The sequence below is a fragment of the Hemitrygon akajei genome, chromosome 30 (assembly GCF_048418815.1).
Source record: "Hemitrygon akajei chromosome 30, sHemAka1.3, whole genome shotgun sequence".
NCBI lineage: Eukaryota > Metazoa > Chordata > Chondrichthyes > Myliobatiformes > Dasyatidae > Hemitrygon > Hemitrygon akajei.
The window spans coordinates 8,068,923-8,088,449 of record NC_133153.1 but is presented as its reverse complement, the minus strand read 5'-3'; the positions used below and the strand labels follow the sequence as shown (position 1 = coordinate 8,088,449).

Genomic DNA, 19,527 nt, shown 5'->3' with positions numbered 1-19,527 from the left:
TTCTCATCACCCCACATTTCCTCTCTAGCCAATCTCCTGATAGTAATCTTTTCCTTTTCATCTTCCGGCCCTTGATCACTCTCCTACATACCACTGAACAATGATATTGTTGTCTGTTCTGGAATCCTAAACACCTTAAAAATACTGCTAATGAATCCCTGAGCTCAATCCCCCGCTATTCCTCAATCCAATGCCAAGGTACCTTCATTCTTTCTCCTCCTTCCTGTTCTTCCATCAAATGCTGCATTCCAAGGAACCCCTTGTTATTTTTTGGCAAACTACCCAAGCAACACATTTACAACTATGGAAATGTACAATGCCTCAGGCTTCAGTTGCACTTGAGATCTGATGTGGTAGGACAACTAAAATATTCTCTGTGACCAAGGTGTCTTTTTTTTTCTTAATGTTGTTGTTTCCTTTATTATATTTTTCTACCACAATGGAAGAAACTCAATTGAACTCAGCAGAGTTGGGAGCTCTTTGGCAACCTCAAAACTATTTACATGTGTTTCAGATTTTTCTCCTTCATAATCTCTTAATCTCCTCTGAACTTAAACAGCTTCCTTTCAAAATCAACAAAGTTCATTAAAACCACACCAAGAAAATAAAACCTACAGCACAGTGAAGCTGAAACATGGGATGCTAAAAAGCAAAAACAACATTCACTATTCAGAACCAAGCAATCTTACAACCATTAATTTCAATAAAGCTCTGCAGCCTGATACATCTAGATGCAAATGCTGATAGACAATTAAACAACAATCAAGAAGATATGACAGCAATATCCCCATCCTCCATGACAGTGGAGCCCAGCATGTCAGTGATGGACACATGGCTGAAGCATTCACAACCATGTTCATCCAGAAGGTGGAATAGGTGATCCATTTTGCTTCCTCCTGAGACCCACATCATCACAGAAGTCAGTCTACAGCCAATTTGATACACTCTGTGTGATTTCAGGGAACGATTAAGAGCACTGGATATAACATAGATTGCACCATCTGAACTTATATTACTAAGGAAAAGCTCTTTAGAAGTAGCTATACTCTTAGGTAAGCTAGCCTAGTGCAAATGCAATACTGCCATACCAATCATGTGGAAAATTGGCTCAGTACCTGGCAGCCCCTTTATTCATATCACTGTCCTCCTGGGTGAGTTCCAGATTACCTTTCACAACCATCACAACTATTAGATGGTCCCTCAAATAGCCCCAGCCTTGTCCAATCCTTTGGGACCTCGAATATGCCCATTTTGGCCTCTGACTGCAGGCTTGTTTTCCTACAACCTATCTCCACCATCCTTCCAGCCCCGTGGTTGGTATATTGTGATGCTTGAAGCAAGGGGTCTGAATAGTACTCCTTTTTCAGCAAAAGACATGTGACCAGAATAATTATTTGCACACCATACAAAGACCATGAAATGTACCTTAAAGATACACTGCCGTTTCTAGATTATAAAATCTAAGGAATTAGACTTGAACCTATTACATTCTATCTGAATCCACAATGCTCACTCCACATCTACAACTCTATAAAACTTTATTAGGCCACATTTGGAATATTGTGTACAGTTCTGACTGACCCATTACAGGAAGGCTTTGGTGAAGATGCAGAAGAACTTTATCAGGATGCTGCTTGGTTTATGGAATATAAACTATAGAGGCTAGACAAACTTGAATTGTTTTCTCTTGAGCATGAGCAGCTTAAGGGAGAATGGATAGAGTGATAAAATTATGAGATGCTGAGACAGGGTAGACAGCCAGAATCTTTTTTTCTAAGATAGAAATGTCAAATACTATAGGACATAATTCGGGGGCAGGGGATTTAAAGGAGATCTGGGGTATAAGTATTTTACACAAAGGTACCTGGAATGTGCTGCCAGGGATGGTGGTGGAAGAAGACGTGATAGTGATGATTAAGAGGTTTTTTTTTTCAGACTCATGACCATGTGAGGATATAAATAATATGCAGGCAGATAGTTTAAGTTTAGTTTGGTATCGTGGTCACATAGAAATCGTGGGTTGAAGAGCCTGAGCCTGTGTTGTCCACAAACTTTCTCTGAGACCTGAGAGAATGCTCCCTCCGTGATTCCCTCGTCCATTTGTCCCTCCCCACTAACCTCCCTCCCAGTACTTAACGCTGTAAGTGGCCAAAGTTCTACACCAACCCATTCACCTCCTCGTCACCCCCACTCAGTGCCACAAACAGTCCTTCCAGGTGAGGCAGTGACAGCTATTCTGTCTATTGCTCCCGAGGCGCCATCTTCTGCATTCATAAGACCTGTCATAAATCAGGGGACTGCTTTGTCTAACACCTCTGCTCCTTCCATCAGAATTTCATGGCAGCCAAACATTTTAATTCTGATTTCTATTCCTGTTCTGACATGTCAGTCCATGGCCTCCTCTTGGGCCACGACAAGGCTACTCTCAAGGCGGGAGAGCAACTGTTTATATTCCATCTGATAGCACGAATATCGATTTCTTTGCCAGTAAAAAAAATTCCCCTCTCCCTTCCTCCTTCTTCTATTCCCCATTCTGGCCTCTTACCTCTTCTCTCCTGCCCATCACCTCCCCCAGTGCCCTTCCTCCTCCCCTTTCTCCTGTGGTCCACTCTCCTCTCTACCAGATCTCTAGCCTTCACCTTTTCCACCCACCTGGCTTCCCCTATCACCTTCTAGCTGTCTTTCTTCCCCTCCCCCTGACTTCTTATTGTGGAGTATTTCCCCCTTCCTTTCAGTCCTGAAGAAGGGTTCTGGCCCAAAACATTGACTGTTCACTTCCATGGATGCTGCCTGACCTGCTGAGTTCCAACAGCATTTGGAAAAGATGTTGCCAAGATCCTTTATCGCCTGCTCTCCAACAATAAAGGTTCACAATAAGACACTAGAAAATGTGGGCCATAAGCCATGTTTCAATAGCCCCCTTTCAGAGAGGGCAGCCACTGATGATGAAATTCACCATTATCTTCAAGGTCCCAGTACACCTTTTGGTCAACTGTGGAAAACAGTATTTGAAGATTAAGACATCAAAGCTGGTACAAAGCTCATTATCAGTCAGTTAGCAGAGATTCTTGTCATATGTACTTCTGAGGCCTGGGTTATGCACAGAAGGTACTAAATTTGTAAACCATCACTCATGCAATAAGTATTTGAATAATTTAGCATGCTGATATTGCTTAATGAAAATGATCTGACATGTGTGCCTCTACAGTGACCAATGCCAGGCTTCTAAAATAGACATTTTATTTCCTTGCTCAATGGTAGACGAGACTACCTGGTAGAAAAAGGTAAAGATTCAAGGACGTGATCAAAGTCTCCTTGAAGAGATGCAATGTCCCCACTGGCCCTTAGGAATCTCTGGCCCATGACCACTCAAAATGGAGAAGAAGCATTTGGGATGATAGTGAGAAGTCTAAAGAAGTACAGCAGAAGGAGAGCACTGCTTACGTTTCACTGCAGAAGCAGCTATCCACCTACTCACCTCATCAACCACTCCCATTCTTTTCTATAAGAGTCTGTCGTTCCCACATTGACATCATTAGTCATCCTCATTAGCAAAAACACAGGTGGTGGCAAGCAATCCTCAGATTTTAAATTTCAAATTGCCGGAAAAAAAATGTAAACAGCTTGTTTGGCAAAGCAGTTGGTTAGACTTTTATTGGCCATGGCCAAGCCTACTGTACATTTAGACTGTTGCATTTTTATGCTAATGTGACTCAGAAAGACAGGACAGCTTTTATTGTGCACTTCTAGTAACCCTTCTGTTCCGATGTGGCTGGTTTAGCCACAGATCAAAAGGTACAAAGACTTTAGCTGTTCAGGCTGGTAGAAGTAGTAGAATGGCAAGAGTGCTTTACTGTGGCACCTCCCTGACAGTGAACCAGGCAATTTAGACAGGCTGCCAAGCCACAGAATCACGCCAAATGGAGCCACATCCGGGACTCACTGCCATGCTGTTCAGACTGTCCTGTTCGAGATGTGTGGACCAACTGCATGGGCACTCAACACCTGTCTGCTGTCTCATGGGGCAGAAAAATCTCTGAGACATGAGTTGGTCTTGGCATGTACTACTCTGACCCATCCCCAGAATATTGTTGCACTTAAAGACTGTTCAAATAAACTGAGGTAATCAAAAAATAATACCTTGTTTTAGATAAAGAAAACTTCGTGAAGTATGAAAACTAACTAAGAGTATTAAAATTAAGTGAAATAGCTCAAAACATTTATTGCATTACCTTAGTCTACAGAGCCAGCAATCGAATTTAAATGAATGGGATCACCATCACCAAACTGAGGGCTGGATTTAAACAGTACTGGGCCCTCTCTAGTCTTCAGTGCTCCACTGATGGTGATTCTGGTGCTGGAGCGGGTTGTCAGATGGATTCAGTTGGTACTGACCATGTACTTTAAATATTTCAGGAAAAGCGAAGTATTTGCACATTGGAGAGGAGGTAGATGGCATAGACATGCGAGCAGAAGTGGGACTACTGTCCAGAAACATCATGATTATGGGAGAAGTAGAACCACAGTGTTATGATAATAACTCCTGCAAGTTTTTTGAATTTGACACAGTTGGTGGGCACATCAAGGTAGGTAATATTCAATAATGTAAAACAAAGCACTTCAAAGGTTTCAAAGATACATTTAATGTCAGAGAAATGTATACAATATACATCTTGAAATGCTTTTTCTTTGCAACCATCCACAAAAACAGAGGAGTGCTCCCAAAGATTGAATGACAGTTAAATGTTAGAACCCCAGCTCCCCTCCCTCCCACGTGTAAGCAGCACCAAAGCAAAAATTCCCCCTCCCCCACCAGCAAAAAAAGCATCGGCACCCACCACCGAGCACTCAGGTGTGTAGCAAAGCATCAGCAAAGTCTTAATAAGGGAGAAAGAGGTGTCTCCATTTCACAGTGAGAGTGGAGATGTAACAAACAACTTGTCCCTTGTCCATTCGTCCCCCCCCCCATCCCTTCCCACCGATCTCCCTTCTGGCACTTATCCTTGCAAGCAGAACAAGTGCTATACCTGCCCTTACACTTCCTCCCTCACCACCATTCAGGGCCCCAGACAGTCCTTTCAGGTGAGGCGATACTTCACCTGTGAGTCGGCTGGTGTGGTATACTGCGTCCGGTGCTCCCGGTGTGGCCTTTTATATATTGGTGAGACCCGACGCAGACTGGGAGACCGTTTCGCTGAACACCTATACTCTGTCCGCCAGAGAAAGCAGGATCTCCCAGTGGCTACACATTTTAATTCCACGTCCCATTCCCATTTTGATATGTCTATCTGTGGCCTCCTCTACTGTCAAGATGAAGCCACACTTAGGTTGGAGGAACAACACTTTATATACCAGCTGGGTAACCTCCAACCTGATGGCATGAACATTGACTTCTCTAACTTCCGTTAATGTCCCTCCTCCCCTTCTAACCCCATCCCTGATATATTTAGTTTTTTCCCCCTCTCTTTTTTACTTTCTCTCTCTGCCCATCACTCTGCCTGTTCTCCATCTCCCTCTGGTGCTCCCCTCCCCCTTTCTTTCTCCCTAGGCCTCCCATCCCATGATCCTTTCCCTTCTCTAGCTATGTTTCCCTTTCGCCAATCACCTTTCTGGCTCTCAGCTTCACCCCACCCCCTCCGGTCTTCTCCTATCATTTTGCATTTTTCCCTCCCCCTCCTACTTTCAAATCTCTTACTATCTTCCCTTTCAGTTAGTCCTGACGAAGGGTCTCCACCCGAAACGTTGATAGTGCTTCTCCCTATAGATGCTGCCTGGCCTGCTGCGTTCCACCAGCATTTTGTGTGTGTAACAAACAACTCGCTGGTTTACAGTATTAAAAGTACATTGCATCACTTTTTTCGAGCTCTGTGCTGGGACACTGACCTTCCATCCACCCACCTCCAGAGCCACGAGATCTCGGACCTCCAAAGGCGAGCTAAGCTCTCAGGCCACATCCTTGGCCTGTCAAATAACGGCCAGTCATGAAATCCCAAGAGCAGGTCCCATTCCCACAAAGAACCGTAGTCAGCGTGTAACTCCAGGTCAGGGTCTTCAAAAGAACCCTGAAAGGGAAAAATAGAGATAGTAAAGATGGAAATAGAGCTGTTTCTGAAGATGTAAGCAAAGGAGTCTTAGAAAGAGTGATCATGGTATGATTGAATTTTGCATACAGTAGTGTATTATGCTTGAACAAGGGAGACTACAACAGAATGAGGGAATGAGGGAGGTGTTGGTTAATGTGGATTGGGAGCACAGGCTATTTGGTAGGACGGTTGAGGAACAGTGGAATACTTCCAAAGAGATTTTTCACGGTGCTCAACAAAAGTTTATTCCAGTCTAAAGTAAGGACAGTAAGTGTGGGGACAGCCACCCTTGGATAACTAAGGAAATAAAATACAGTATCAAATTAAAAGCTCATGTGTACAAAGTTGCAAAGAGTAATGGGAGACTGGAGGATTGGGAAATCTTTAAAAAGCAACAAAGAACAACTAAACAAGAAGTAAAGAAATGGAAGATAGAGTATGAAAGTAAATTAGCACAAAATATAAAACCAGTAAAAGTTTTTATAAGTATATAAAGCGGAAGAGGGTGGCTAAAGTCAACATAGGACCCTTGGAAGGCAAGAAGGGGAAATTGATATTGGGTGATAAGGAAATGGCTGAGCCATTGAACGACTATTTTGTGTCGGTCTTCACAGTGGAGGTCATGTCTAATATGCCAAACAATGATGTTATGGACAAAATGGGAGATGAGGACCTTGATAAAATCACTGTCACTAAAGAGATTCTGATGAGCAAACTAGAGGGCCTGAAGTTAGATAAGTCCCCTGGTCCTGATGGGATGCATCCCAGGGTGCTGAGAGAATTGGCGGAGGTTATAGTAGACACATTGGTAATCATTTACCAAAATTCTCTAGACTTTGGGCAGGTCCTGATGGACTGGAAAACAGCAAATGTCACGCCACTTTTTTAAAAAGAATGTAGGCAAAAGACGGGCAACTATAGGCCAGTTAACTTAACATCTGTAGTCGGGAAAATGCTTGAAGCTGTCATTAAGGAAGAAATAGTGAAACATTTAGAAAAGGAGTGGTTCCATTAGACAGACGCAGCATGGATTCAGAAAGGGCAGGTCCTGTTTGACAAACTTACTGGAGTTCTTTGAGAACATAAGGAGTGCAGTGGATAGAGGGGAACAGGTGGAAGTCGTATACTTGGGTTTCCAGAAGGCGTTCGATAAGGTGCTGCACAAGAGTCTTATAAATAAGATACAGATGCATGGAGTCAGAGGAAGTGTATTGGCATGGATATTGGATTGGTTAACCAATAGAAGGCAGAGAGTTGGTATAAATGTGTGTTTCTCTGGTTGGCAGTCAGTGGTGAGTGGGGTGCCACAGGGGTCGGTGCTGGGCCCGCAGCTGTTTACCATTTACATTGATGATTTGGAAGAGGGGACTGAGTGTCGTGTAGCAAAATTTGCTGATGACATTAAACTGAGTGGAAAAGCAAATTGTACAGAGGATGTGGAGAGTCTGCAGAGGGATATAGATAGGTTAAGTAAGTGGGCCAAGGTCTGGCAGATGGAATACAACGTTGGTAAATGCGAGATCATCCACTTTGGAAGGAATAATAGAAGAGCAGATTGTTATTTAAATGTTGAAAGATTGCAGCATGCTGTTGTGCAGAGGGACTTGGGAATGCTTGTGCATGAATTGCAAAAAGTTGGCTTGCAGGTACAACAGGTTATTAAGAAATCAAACAGAATGTTGGCCTTCATCGCTAGAGAGATTGAATTCAAGAGCAGGGAGGTCATGCTGCAACTGTACAGGGTACTGGTGAGGCCCACCTGTAGTACTGTGTGTAGTTCTGGTCTCCATACTTGAGGAAGGAAGTACTAGCTTTGGAAGCAGTGCAGTGGAGGTTCACCAGGTTGATTCCAGAGATGAAGGGGTTAACCTATGAGGAGAGATTGAGTGGCCTGGGACTATACACTCTGGAAATCAGAATAATCAGAGGGGATCTTATAGAAACATACAACATTTTGAGAGGGATAGATAAGATAGAAGTAGGAAAGTTGTTTCCATTGGTAGGTGAGACTAGAACTAGGGGACATTGCCTCAATATTCAGAGGAGAAGATTTAGGATGGAGATGAGGAGAAATTGCTTTTCCCAGAGAGTGGTGAATCTGTGGAATTCTCTGCCCAGGGAAGCAGTTGAGACTTCTTCACTAAGTATATTTAAGATACAGTTAGATAGATTTTTACATAGTAGGGGAATTAAGAGTTATGGGGAAGAGGCAGGTAGATGGAGCTGAGTTTATGGACAGATCAGCCATGATCTTATGGAATGGCAGGGCAGGCTCAATGAGCCAGATGGCCTACTCCTGCTCCTCTGTCTTATGTTCTTATGAGTTGCCGTTTAGTGCCATCATAACTAAGATCCGCCTTCTAGCACATTTCTAGCATAGATGGAAATAATAACTTTAAAAATCATCGTTAATCTCCATTAGAACAATTAATTAAATAATCCTGGAGCCTGAAATTGTTATGGGAGAACAAAACTTCCATTGTCCTAACATATGCAGTAGCAGAATTAACTTCAAGATAACAGGCATGAGTCTCCGCACAAGAGATGGAAAACCTTCCAATGTTTTTGTCATACAGAGTATTTCAGAATCCTGGGATTACTTCACTAACATTATTTAAACCTGTTATCTCTCTCCTTGTGTGCTACAGATGGGCGTGGGTTTTAAAGCAGTTCATATTGAAGGGGTTGAACTGAAACACATGGGCCAGCAGTCTATGGGCCACTATCCTATTCATTTTCACATGACTGGAGATGTGGATGAGAAAGGTGGCTATACTCCTCCAACATATGTGAAGGGGGTCTCTATTCATGACTCTTTCTCACGATGTGTGACCATTCACGGATCCAATGGATTGCTGGTGAGTTGTTGGCAATCAATTGCAAGTAATGATGTTACATCAGATTTTATGTGACAGAACAAAATGTCCCCACAATTGATATAAAATTGTCATTTCAAATGCTCTGAATTAATCCACATTATATTGTTTTCAGTATAATCTTTTGTTATTTTACAGCACTTCCTTCCAAATTATTACTATTTTATCCAGAGACTTAGCCATAGTTAAGGTTTCAAAGTGGTACTCAGGAACATTACAGTGTCAGAGGTACTACTGTATCTTTCAAGTATTGAAAGGAGACTGCAAAGCCTTTTGCAAGTGGATGTAAAAGGTGCTGTGGCACCAAATGGAGATACATAGAAGAGTTCAGCATTTTAGCCAACGAGCGTCCCTCTGACAATGTCATTCAATCTGATTACTTGCTCATCATCAGGTTGGTGTTTGTGAGGATTTTGATATATTGCAAATTAGCTCTCAAGTTTCCCACATAAACAACTGCACTTCAAAAAGTAATTTTCAGGCCAATTGGGATCTCAGGTGGTTGAAGAAATTTCATCAGACCAACAACAGTATTTTATTCTCCACAGATACTGACAGACCTGATGAATACATCTAGCATTTCCTATAGTGATTTCATATTTCCAGAATATGAATATTTTGCTTGTGTGTTATAAAGAACTTCAAACATTTCTATCTGGGTGCAGATTAATTTCTGTGCAAAATCTGACTCTTCTCCATATTTTAGATGCCTTTCTAAATTCTTAACCTGATATTTAAAAGTAGCTTTCCTTTGGTTTTAAAACATTCTAATCTTTAGATTTCATGACTTAGTAACAAATGAAATAGATTCTCAAATAGAGGATTCTGTCCTTCATGTGGCATTGTGTTTGATGGAATAATTGATCAAGTCCAGTTTTCTATGCTCCATTTAATTGTTACCAAGCTAACTGGCTTTCCCAGCCTGGTGTTCAAACATAAAGTCTTTGTGCTGATTACTCCAACACAGGGAGTGAAGCGTGATTCTACTGAAGCATTAAGGAAATATTGCTTCTTAGTTTTAACTTTACATTGCTTCCCTCAATCCTCTTGGATGTAAATCAGCATTATTCAGTGTCTTGTGTCAAGGAGGAGCCAAGCCACCCATTTTAAACATTAGTGTGCCATTTGAATAATTCTGATGTGTTTTCCACTTTTCGCTTGAACTAAACTTTGAAATTTATTGATGCTGGTGTTTCATTTTCCTTTTCTCTGTCCAGATATGAAGCAAGGACTTTTCAACAGTCTTCAGAGTTAATCTGTATGAACTGTTAGCAGCTCAAATATTCTCATGATTGGTATAACAATCCATGCGTGATGCTCTTACCATGTATGGACAGCTTACAGAAATGTCAGTATGGTATTAACTCCAACAACACACTCTCTTAGTCAGTGGGAAAAGTGACATAAGAGATTCTGCAGATGCTGGAAATCCAGAGCAACACACACAAAATTCTGGAGAAACTCAGTAGGTCAGGCAGCATCTATGAAAATACATCGACATTTCAGGCCATGATCTTTCATCAGGAAACCTAATAAAGTGGCCATTGCGTGTATACTTACTGCCATTGGTGCTTAGGGCAGCAGTGACCTTTCTTCATCCCTGGTAGTGTTCAGGGCTTCCCCCATCATGTCAGTAGCCACCTCTTGGTTTTCATTGTTGTCAGTCATGCAAGTCCTGACTGGAGACTCAAAATACCATTGCACTCAGATGTAGAAAGAATCTTAACTGCTGTTTCCCAAACAATTTTTTTCTGACCAGTCAGGTTGTTAGCCTCTGGAACCTGGTGGACCCATGGACCGCTATTAGTCAGGCCTTTACCCTTTGTCCTATTTGACATGGGTGACCCTAACAACAGCCAAAGCATAAATCCCTGACTCCAGCCAACATAGCTCTCCGGGCCATTGAGGCAGGCGAGCTTCCAAACCACAACAAGGTTGGAAGCACTGAGTATATATCTTATTATAACTTTTTATTTGAGGATATTGCTGAAAGGTTCTAGCATGGTGACAGAAATTTCATCTCAGAGTTAAAAAGACATGGGATCAAGTACTGTTCCAGGAATTTGAGCATAAATTTTACATTTTTTAAAATTTATTTTATTTATTTATTGTGTGCAGAATAGACCCTTCTGGCCCTTTGAGACATGCTGCCCAGCAATCCACCTCCCCCCCCAACTCAGTCCTAGACTAATCATGAGACAATTTACAATGACCAATTACCCTACCAACCAGTTCGTCTTTAGCCTGTGGAAGGAAGCCAGAGCACCTAGAGGAAACCCACACGATCATGGGGAAAACGTACAAGCCTATTACAGGCAGCAGCAGGAATTGAACCTGGGTCGCCTGTACTGTAAGGTGTTGTGCTAACCACTGTGCCACCATGCCACTTTACTGTGCCTTTCTGTATTAAGAATACTATCTCATTGGAGCTGCTTTTTGATTCAGTGTTAAAGTCATGATAAATGAGTTTTGGAAAGGGATCTGACAATAGTTCCAGCTACTGGTTCCATTCTGGCTTCCTGTGTGAAATTTGTACATAGGAAACAGAGAGTAGGAATAACTGGTCTGATTCTGGATGGCAGACACTGACTAGTGGGGAACTGAAGGCAGAATCACTAGGGTAAAAAGAGCTATGCTGAACAAAAACTGTTCAGGGTTCTGGTCAGGTAGTACCGAGGAAGCCAGGTTAAAAAGGATAACACATGCCATGTAAGACATCGACAGTAGTTAAGATTAACCACAACGTGTCAGGAAGAGGTAAAATATTTGGAACAAAAGAGTGCACCAGAAAATCAAATCAAAATAAGCAAGAATGAGAAGATTAAATTAAAGAAAAAAGCAGTAAGTAAGACTATTTAAACAAGGTAAGGATTTTTGCAAGTCTGTGAAAATAGAAGTGATACAACTAAATTTGGTTTAGTATGTACATATGTATGTAAATGTACGCAGAATGGTAACTTAATCTGGTGAACTGTAGTTACAGATAGTCACAGCCAAGATAATGGTTCGACGAGAGCAGAAGCTTGACTCCAAAGCGGGCAAGACTAAGAAAATATTCCTGATATAGAGTATTCAGGAAGGATGAGGAAGAAAGAAAATGGGAAGGGAATGTAGCACTGATTGAAAACCCCTGGAGACGAGAGGATATAGCAGAAAAGGTCAGAATCGGTTTGATGAGAATCCCACTCCTGGGTACATTTCACCCTCGTGTGGGAGAGCTACGGTGGAGCAAATATGCAGGGAAATTACAGAGAAGTGTAGGTGTCATTGGGTAGCTGTAAACAAGGACTTCAATCATGTCATTGTAAGCTTGAACAGTCTAGTGAAGGAAGGATGAAGAATTTCCAAACTGAGTCCAATATGTTTCTACAAAGGAAGGAGACATTGCTGGATCTGGTTCCAGAGATAGAGGTGGGTCAATGTTTTGATAGGAAAACGTTTAAGAGTTAGTAATTATAAGATTTAGTTTGGCAGTACAAAAGAAAAAGCAATTCGAAGTAAAAATATTAATTGGACAAAATCCAGTTTCAGTGTGATGAAAGTAAATCTGGCCAATGTAAATTAGAATAAAAGATTAACAGGCATAACTGTAGCCCAATTCCCTCCTCCTGGCTCCATTTCTTTAGCATTCCTATCTGTTCTCTGCTCCATTACTCCTCCTGCACACCCTCTGTACCACTATCAGTCCCTGCTTCCTCCCTCTCTCCCTCTGATATTAGCTGTTAGTGTTTCATTTGGTGCTGTTTCTTCATCATTTAGTGTTCTTGCTTTGGAATGAATGGTATCAGAAAAGTAGCCTGGATGGATAAACTTTAGATTTAAACCTGATTAATCCTTCATGAAAAAAATTAAAAGAATTCAGTTAACTACTTTAAGTCATAATAATCATAATGATTTCTCTAGATGTGCATTATTTCTATAATGGAAATTGGAGCTTCGTACTAAATGGCGCATTAAACCAATGTTATCATTTTCAAACTGTTGTTGATACAGTTATATAGAAGAAACTTTGTTCCCTGGAATACTGCCAGGCTTCATCCAATGAGATTAACATTGCAGTCTGCAGCCTCATTTTACCTATTCTTCCCCCTAATAGTTTATGATTTTGGAAGGAAAAAGCTAAAGACAAATATCATTTTAAATGGCAGTAGAATTATACCACTTTCAAAGTAGTGTCACTATTTTTAAAAGCACATAATTTAAATATTTTGAAACCAATGGAGTATAAAATAAAATAAAGACTATGAGAATAATATCCTCCCAGCATCTAACCTGTACAGCCCATTACGTAATCTATAAATGTTGATAAGATTCCATCTTATTTATCAAACATCTGGAGAATACATTTATCGTTTACTCAATTTTTTCTCATTCAACAAACCTACCATCCCTGCACTGCACACTCTTTGGCAAAAACACTCTTCCTTAAGGGACCAGAACAACACATGTGACTTCACATGCAGTCTCACCAAGGGCTTATATAAAATGCAAAAATGCTCTCATAACCATTTATGTTAACGATTTGGATGAAGGCATAGAAACGCTGTCCCTGGTTGGCTCTCGTACAAACCGTTCCAAGAATGCATCCCGTAGGCACTCTACAAACTCCCTATCCTGTGGTCCAGCACCAACCTGATTCTCCCAGTTCACCTGCATGTTGAAATCCCCCATAACTACTGCGACATTACCTTTGCCACATGCCAATGTTAACTCCCTATTCAACTTGCACCCAATATCAATGCTACTGTTTGGTGGCCTGTAGACAACACCCATTTGGGTCCTTTTGCCCTTACTGTTCCTCAGTTCTATCCACACAGACTCTACTTCTCCTGACCCTATGTCCCCCCTTGCAAAGGACTGAATCTCATTCCTCACCAACAGGGCCACCCCACCCCCTCTGCCCACATTTCTGTCCCTACGATAGCACGTATACCCTTGTACATTCATTTCCCAGGTCTGATCTCCCTGCAGCCATGTCTCCGTTATCTCAACAACATCATAGTTACCCATTCGGCATAGAAAATAACATCAGCAAATTTGCTGATGATACTAAGCTGGGTGGCAGTGTGACATGTGATGAGGATGTTCGGAGAATTCAGGGTGACTTGGATAGGCTGGGTGAGTGGGCAGATACTTGGCAGATGGCGTTTAATGTGAATAAGTGTGAGGTTATCCACTTTGGGAGTAAGAACAGGAAGGCAGATTATTATCTAAATGGTGTAGAGTTGGGTAAGAGAGAAATACAAAGAGATCTCGGAGTCCTTGTTCATCAGTCACTGAAGGTGAATGAGCAAGTGCAGCAGGCAGTGAAGAAGGCTAATGGAATGGTGGCCTTTATTACAAAGGGAATTGAGTACAAGAGCAAGGAAATCCTCTTGCATTTGTACAGAGCCCTGGTGAGACCACACCTGGAGTATTGTGTACAGTTTTGGTCTCCAGGGTTAAGGAAGGACATCCTGGCTGTAGAGGAAGTGCAGCGTAGATTCACGAGGTTAATTCCTGGGATGTCTGGACTGTCTTATGCAGAGAAGTTAGAGAGACTGGGCTTGTACACGCTGGAATTAAGGAGATTGAGAGGGGATCTGATTGAAACATATAAGATTATTAAAGGATTGGACAAGATAGAGGCAGGAAATATGTTCCAGATGCTGGGAGAGTCCAGTACCAAAGGGCATGGTTTGAGAATAAGGGGTAGGTCATTTAGGACAGAGTTAAGGAAAAACTTCTTCTCCCAGAGAGTTGTGGGGGTCTGGAATGCACTGCCTCGGAAGGTAGTGGAGGCCAATTCTCTGGATGCTTTCAAGAAGGAGCTAGATAGGTATCTTATGGATATGGGGACAAGGCTGGAACTGGGTATTGATAGTAGATCATCAGCCATGATCTCAGAATGGCGGTGCAGGCTCAAAGGGCTGAATGGTCTACTTCTGCACCTATTGTCTATTGTCTATAATAAATGCCAACATACCATTCGGTAACTTTGGTGACTTGTGAACAAGCTCACCTTGGTCTCTTCAAACAAAAACAGTATGAATTCCTTTTAATAAATGCTCTGTTTTTCTGTTATTTCTACTGAAGTGCATAACCTCATATTCTTTCACATCTGCCAAGTTTTTGTTCCCTCACTCAATTTGTCCATATTCACTTGAAATATCTTCACATCCTTCTCTGTACTCACATCCATTTTAGTCATAGAAAACTACAGCACAGAAATAGGCCATTTGGCCTAACTAGTCATTTAAACCATTTAAACTGCCTAGCCTTCCATACACTATACCTATCCATGTACCTATCCAAACTTCTCTTAAACATTGAAATTGAAATTGCATCCATCACTTGCGCTGGCAGCTTGTTCCACTCTCTCACCACCCTCTGAGTGCAGAAGTTACCCTTCATGTTCCTCTTAAGCATTTCACCTTTCACTCTTAACCCATAGTTGTAGCCTCACCCAACAACAGAGGAAAAAGCCTGTTTGCATTTACCCTATCTATACCGCTTGTGCTTTTGTACGTGTGTGTGTGTGTGTGTGTGTGTGTGTGTGTGTGTGCGTATAGTCGTCGGGGCGCCGTCATGACAAGCTTTGCACCGATCTTTTTGGTGTTCTCATTGTACCGTGTGTCTTGGGCATCTGAAACCTGGCGGAGCCCATCCCTCTCCAGGTTTTTTTTACGAGATCGGGTTGCTAGATATGGATAGAGAGTGTGCAAGGGAGCCGGCCAGATTCAAACTCGGGACCTCTCACCCTGGAGTCCAGCACTGATGCCACTACGCCACTAGCCAGCTATACTTTTTTATGCCTCTATCAAATCTCCGCTCAAACTTCTATGTTCTAGGGAATGAAGTCCTAAACCTATTTAATCTTTCCTTATAACTCGGGTCCTCCAGTCCTGGCAACATCCTTATAAGTTTTCTCTGTACTCCTACCTTATTTACATCTTTCTTGTAGTGGGTAACCAAAACTGTGCACGATACTCCAAATTAGGCCTCACCAGTGTCTTATATAACTTCAAAATAACATCTCAACTCTTGTCTCCGTACTTTGACTAATGTGCCTAAAGTTTTCTATACGACTCTGCCTATCTGTGATGCTACTTTCAATGAATTATGGGCCTGTAATCCCAGACCCCTTTGTTCTACCACACTCCTCAGTGCTCTACCACTCACTGTGTAAGACCTACCCTGGTTGGTCCTTCCAAATTGCAAAACCTCACACTTGTCTGCATTAAATTCTGTCTGCCATTTTCCAGCCCATTTTTCCAACTGGTCAAGACCTCACTGCAAGCTTTGATAGTCCTCCTTGCTGTCCATTATACCCCCAATCTTGGTGTCAAACACAAATTTTCTGATCATCAGCAAACTTGGAAATGTAATAAATTGTTCAATTAACCGAACACTTACAACAGCCTCATAATTCTACATTATTCTCATTCTTTGCTTTATGTTTAATAACATTTCTCTGTCTGCCAGTTCATGACCTCTAATTCCATCTGCTGTAACTTTGTTGACTAGTCTTCTGCATGGAACTTTATCAAAAACCTACTGAAAATCTAAATACACACGATTGTTTCTCCCTTTCCTGTCCTACTAGTCATATCCTCAAAAAGCCAAGTTGACTTAGTCAAACACAATTTAATTTTCATTCCTGACCAGTTTCACGTTATGTAATCTTTTCTCAGATTCCCTCCAAGATACGCCATACGTATGTACTCTGAAGCTGAATCTCGCATAAGCTAAGCATCAATTACAGACTGAACAAATGTGAAAGCAGTGCAATTACAAACTAGCTCTTTACTCCTGCAGTTTATTTTCACCAAAGGTGGTGAAATTTCAGTTACTGGATAAGGAACTTGGCAATCTACAAAACCTTTCACGTTCTTGAGATTTGCCAGTATGCTTTGTGTCTACTGGAATGTTGCCACTATTGCACTGTAAGCAAACACAACGCCCAATGTGTGTACAACAATCTCTGGGTACTGTTAAGAAATGAGTTTTGATCATAATGATAAATAATTATTCTGAAAATGTAATGTAGCTTTGATTTCTAAGATACTTTTAATTCTACATTTTATTCAAAAAGTAAGTTTAGCCTAATATTCTCTTATTCTCTTCTGAACTTTTCTTTTATGACACAAAAAGAGCCTACTGGCCCATCAAAGCTATTCCAACTCTCAGATCAATCCCATTCCCTCATTTCCCTGTAACCTATTTATGAGAATAAATAGACATTACAGCCCCCCCTCCTTCCCCAATTCTCCCACCCACTATCAAAAGGGACAATTGACATTTGCTCATTGATCATACAATCTGGGTACAAGAACATTCAGACTCTACACAGTCTGCATCAAACATCAGTACTCAATCTGGATCACTGGATCTGTAAGACAGTTTTAACCTACAGCATCCTTAGGTATCAAAATGTTTGATAGATTTAGGTTAAATATCTTTGTGTGCCAATTTTAAATGCCTTAATAACCGCACAAAATTCCATTAGGGAAATTACTATTAACATTTTAATTACTGATCACAGCCCAGGAAATCAAACCTCTAAGTTAATCGTTTCTACAGTCATAGAATCATGGAAACAAGCCCTTTGGCCTCAACTATCAAGCACCTATTTACATTAATCACTGTGTCCAGAATAGAAGTAATGATTACTGGATAAGTGGGGAAGAAGTTAAGGAAAGGAGGGGCAGCGGAGAATTGAATTACCACCAATGCACATCAAGTTCAACCAAGTTAATTTTTCCTTTTTAGGTGAAAGACGTCATTGGCTACAAGACCCTAGGACATTGCTTCTTCACTGAAGATGGTCCTGAGGAACGAAACACGTTTGATCACTGTCTCGGTCTGTTGGTCAAGGCAGGGACTCTGCTCCCATCAGATCGTAACAGCAAAATGTGCAGGATGATAACAGACGGGGTGTACCCAGGCTACATTCCCAGACCCCGACAGGACTGCAAGTAAGCTGTTGGGTCATTTTCCTTTTTTTGGAGGGAGGGGAGGTGTAAAAGGGAAGCTTAGAGTCATAGAGCACTACAGCACAGAAACAGGCCTTTGGCCCATCTATTCTGTGCCGACCTGTTATTCTGCCTAGTTACATCAACCCACATGTGGACCATAGCCCTCCATATCCCTCTCATTCATGTCTTTATCTAAACTTCTCTTAAGTGTTGAAATCAAATCCACATCCACCACTTCCACTAATAGCTCTTTTAGCACTCATACCACCCTCTGAGTGGAGGTTCTCCCTCATTCCCCTCTGCCATCAGATTTCTGAATGGATGATGAGTCCGTGAAAACTGTCTCACTATGTGCTCTCTTTGTGCACTACTTATTTATTCTTTATATTTCTTTTTGTGACTAATAATTTGCGTATTATACAGTGCTATTGCCACAAAACAGCAAATTTCTCAACATATGTCAGTGATAAGCTTGATTCTGATTCTTGTACTAAATATTTCTATCTTTCAGTCTTAACCCATCATCTCTAGTTCTAGTCTCACCCAACCTCAGCGTAAAAGGCTTGCTTGCATTTACCCTTTCTACACCCCACCATCAAATTTTGTATACCTCTATCAAATCTTTCCTCATTCTTCAACGTTCCAGAGAATAAAGTCTTAACCTATTCAACCTTTCCCAATAACTTAAGTCTTTGAGTCCCAGCAACATCGCTGTAAATTTTGTCTGTACTCTTTCAATCTTGCTGATATCCTTCCTGTAGATAGATGACCAGAACTGCACAGAGTACTCCAAACTTGGCCACACCAACATCAAAGGTGGTGATGTATCAGCATATAGGAAGGAGATTGAAAATCTGGCTCTTACTCAAAGGAGCTGATTATAAAATTCAGGAGAAGGAAACCAGGGTTGCATGAGCCAGTCCTCATTGGAGGATCAGAGGTGGAGAGGGTTAGCAATTTTAAATTCTTCGGTGCTATTTTGGGGTACCTGTCCTGGGTTCAGCACGTAAGTACAATTATGAAGGAAGCACAGCAGGACCTCTGCTTCCTTAGGAGTTTGTGGAGATACGGCATGATGTCTATATCTATGACAAGCTTTCATATATGTGTAGTGGATAGTATATTGACTGGCTGTATCACAGCCTGGTAGTAAACACCGAAGCCTTTGAATGGAAAATCCTACAAGAGGTAGAGGATATGGTCTAGTCCATCACAGCAAAGCCCTCCCAACCATTGAGCACATTGACATGAAAAGCTGTTACAGGAAAGCAGTATTCATCATCAGGGACCCCCCACTACCCAAGATATGCTTTTCTCAATGCTGCCATCTGGAAGAAGGTACAGGAGCCTCAGGACTCATACCACCAGGTTTGGAAACTGTTACTATCCCTCAACTATCAGCCTCTTGAACCAAAGGGGTTAACTTCACTCAACTTCACTTGCCCCTTCATTGAAATGTTCCCACAACCAATGGACTCACTTTCAAGGACTCTTCATCTCATGTTCTTGATATTTATTGCTTATTTACTAATGAAACCCCCCTGATTTCCTTGGTTGCATAAGTCTAATGAATACACACTCCGGTCCTGCCAAACCCATGAGATTGAGATA

At 41.6% G+C, this 19,527-nt stretch overlaps 1 protein-coding gene across 2 annotated transcripts in view; it reads left to right on the top strand.

The window, feature by feature from the left end:
• The window catches only part of cemip (cell migration inducing hyaluronidase 1), a 196,534-nt gene that overhangs the window by 124,572 nt on the left and 52,435 nt on the right, over positions 1–19,527 (top strand). For both annotated transcript variants that reach the window (XM_073032937.1, XM_073032938.1), the window contains exons 12-14: positions 4,417–4,586; positions 8,732–8,941; positions 17,711–17,916. In XM_073032937.1, the coding sequence (XP_072889038.1) occupies positions 4,417–4,586; positions 8,732–8,941; positions 17,711–17,916 (586 nt within the window). The remainder of the gene's footprint in view (positions 1–4,416; positions 4,587–8,731; positions 8,942–17,710; positions 17,917–19,527) is intronic.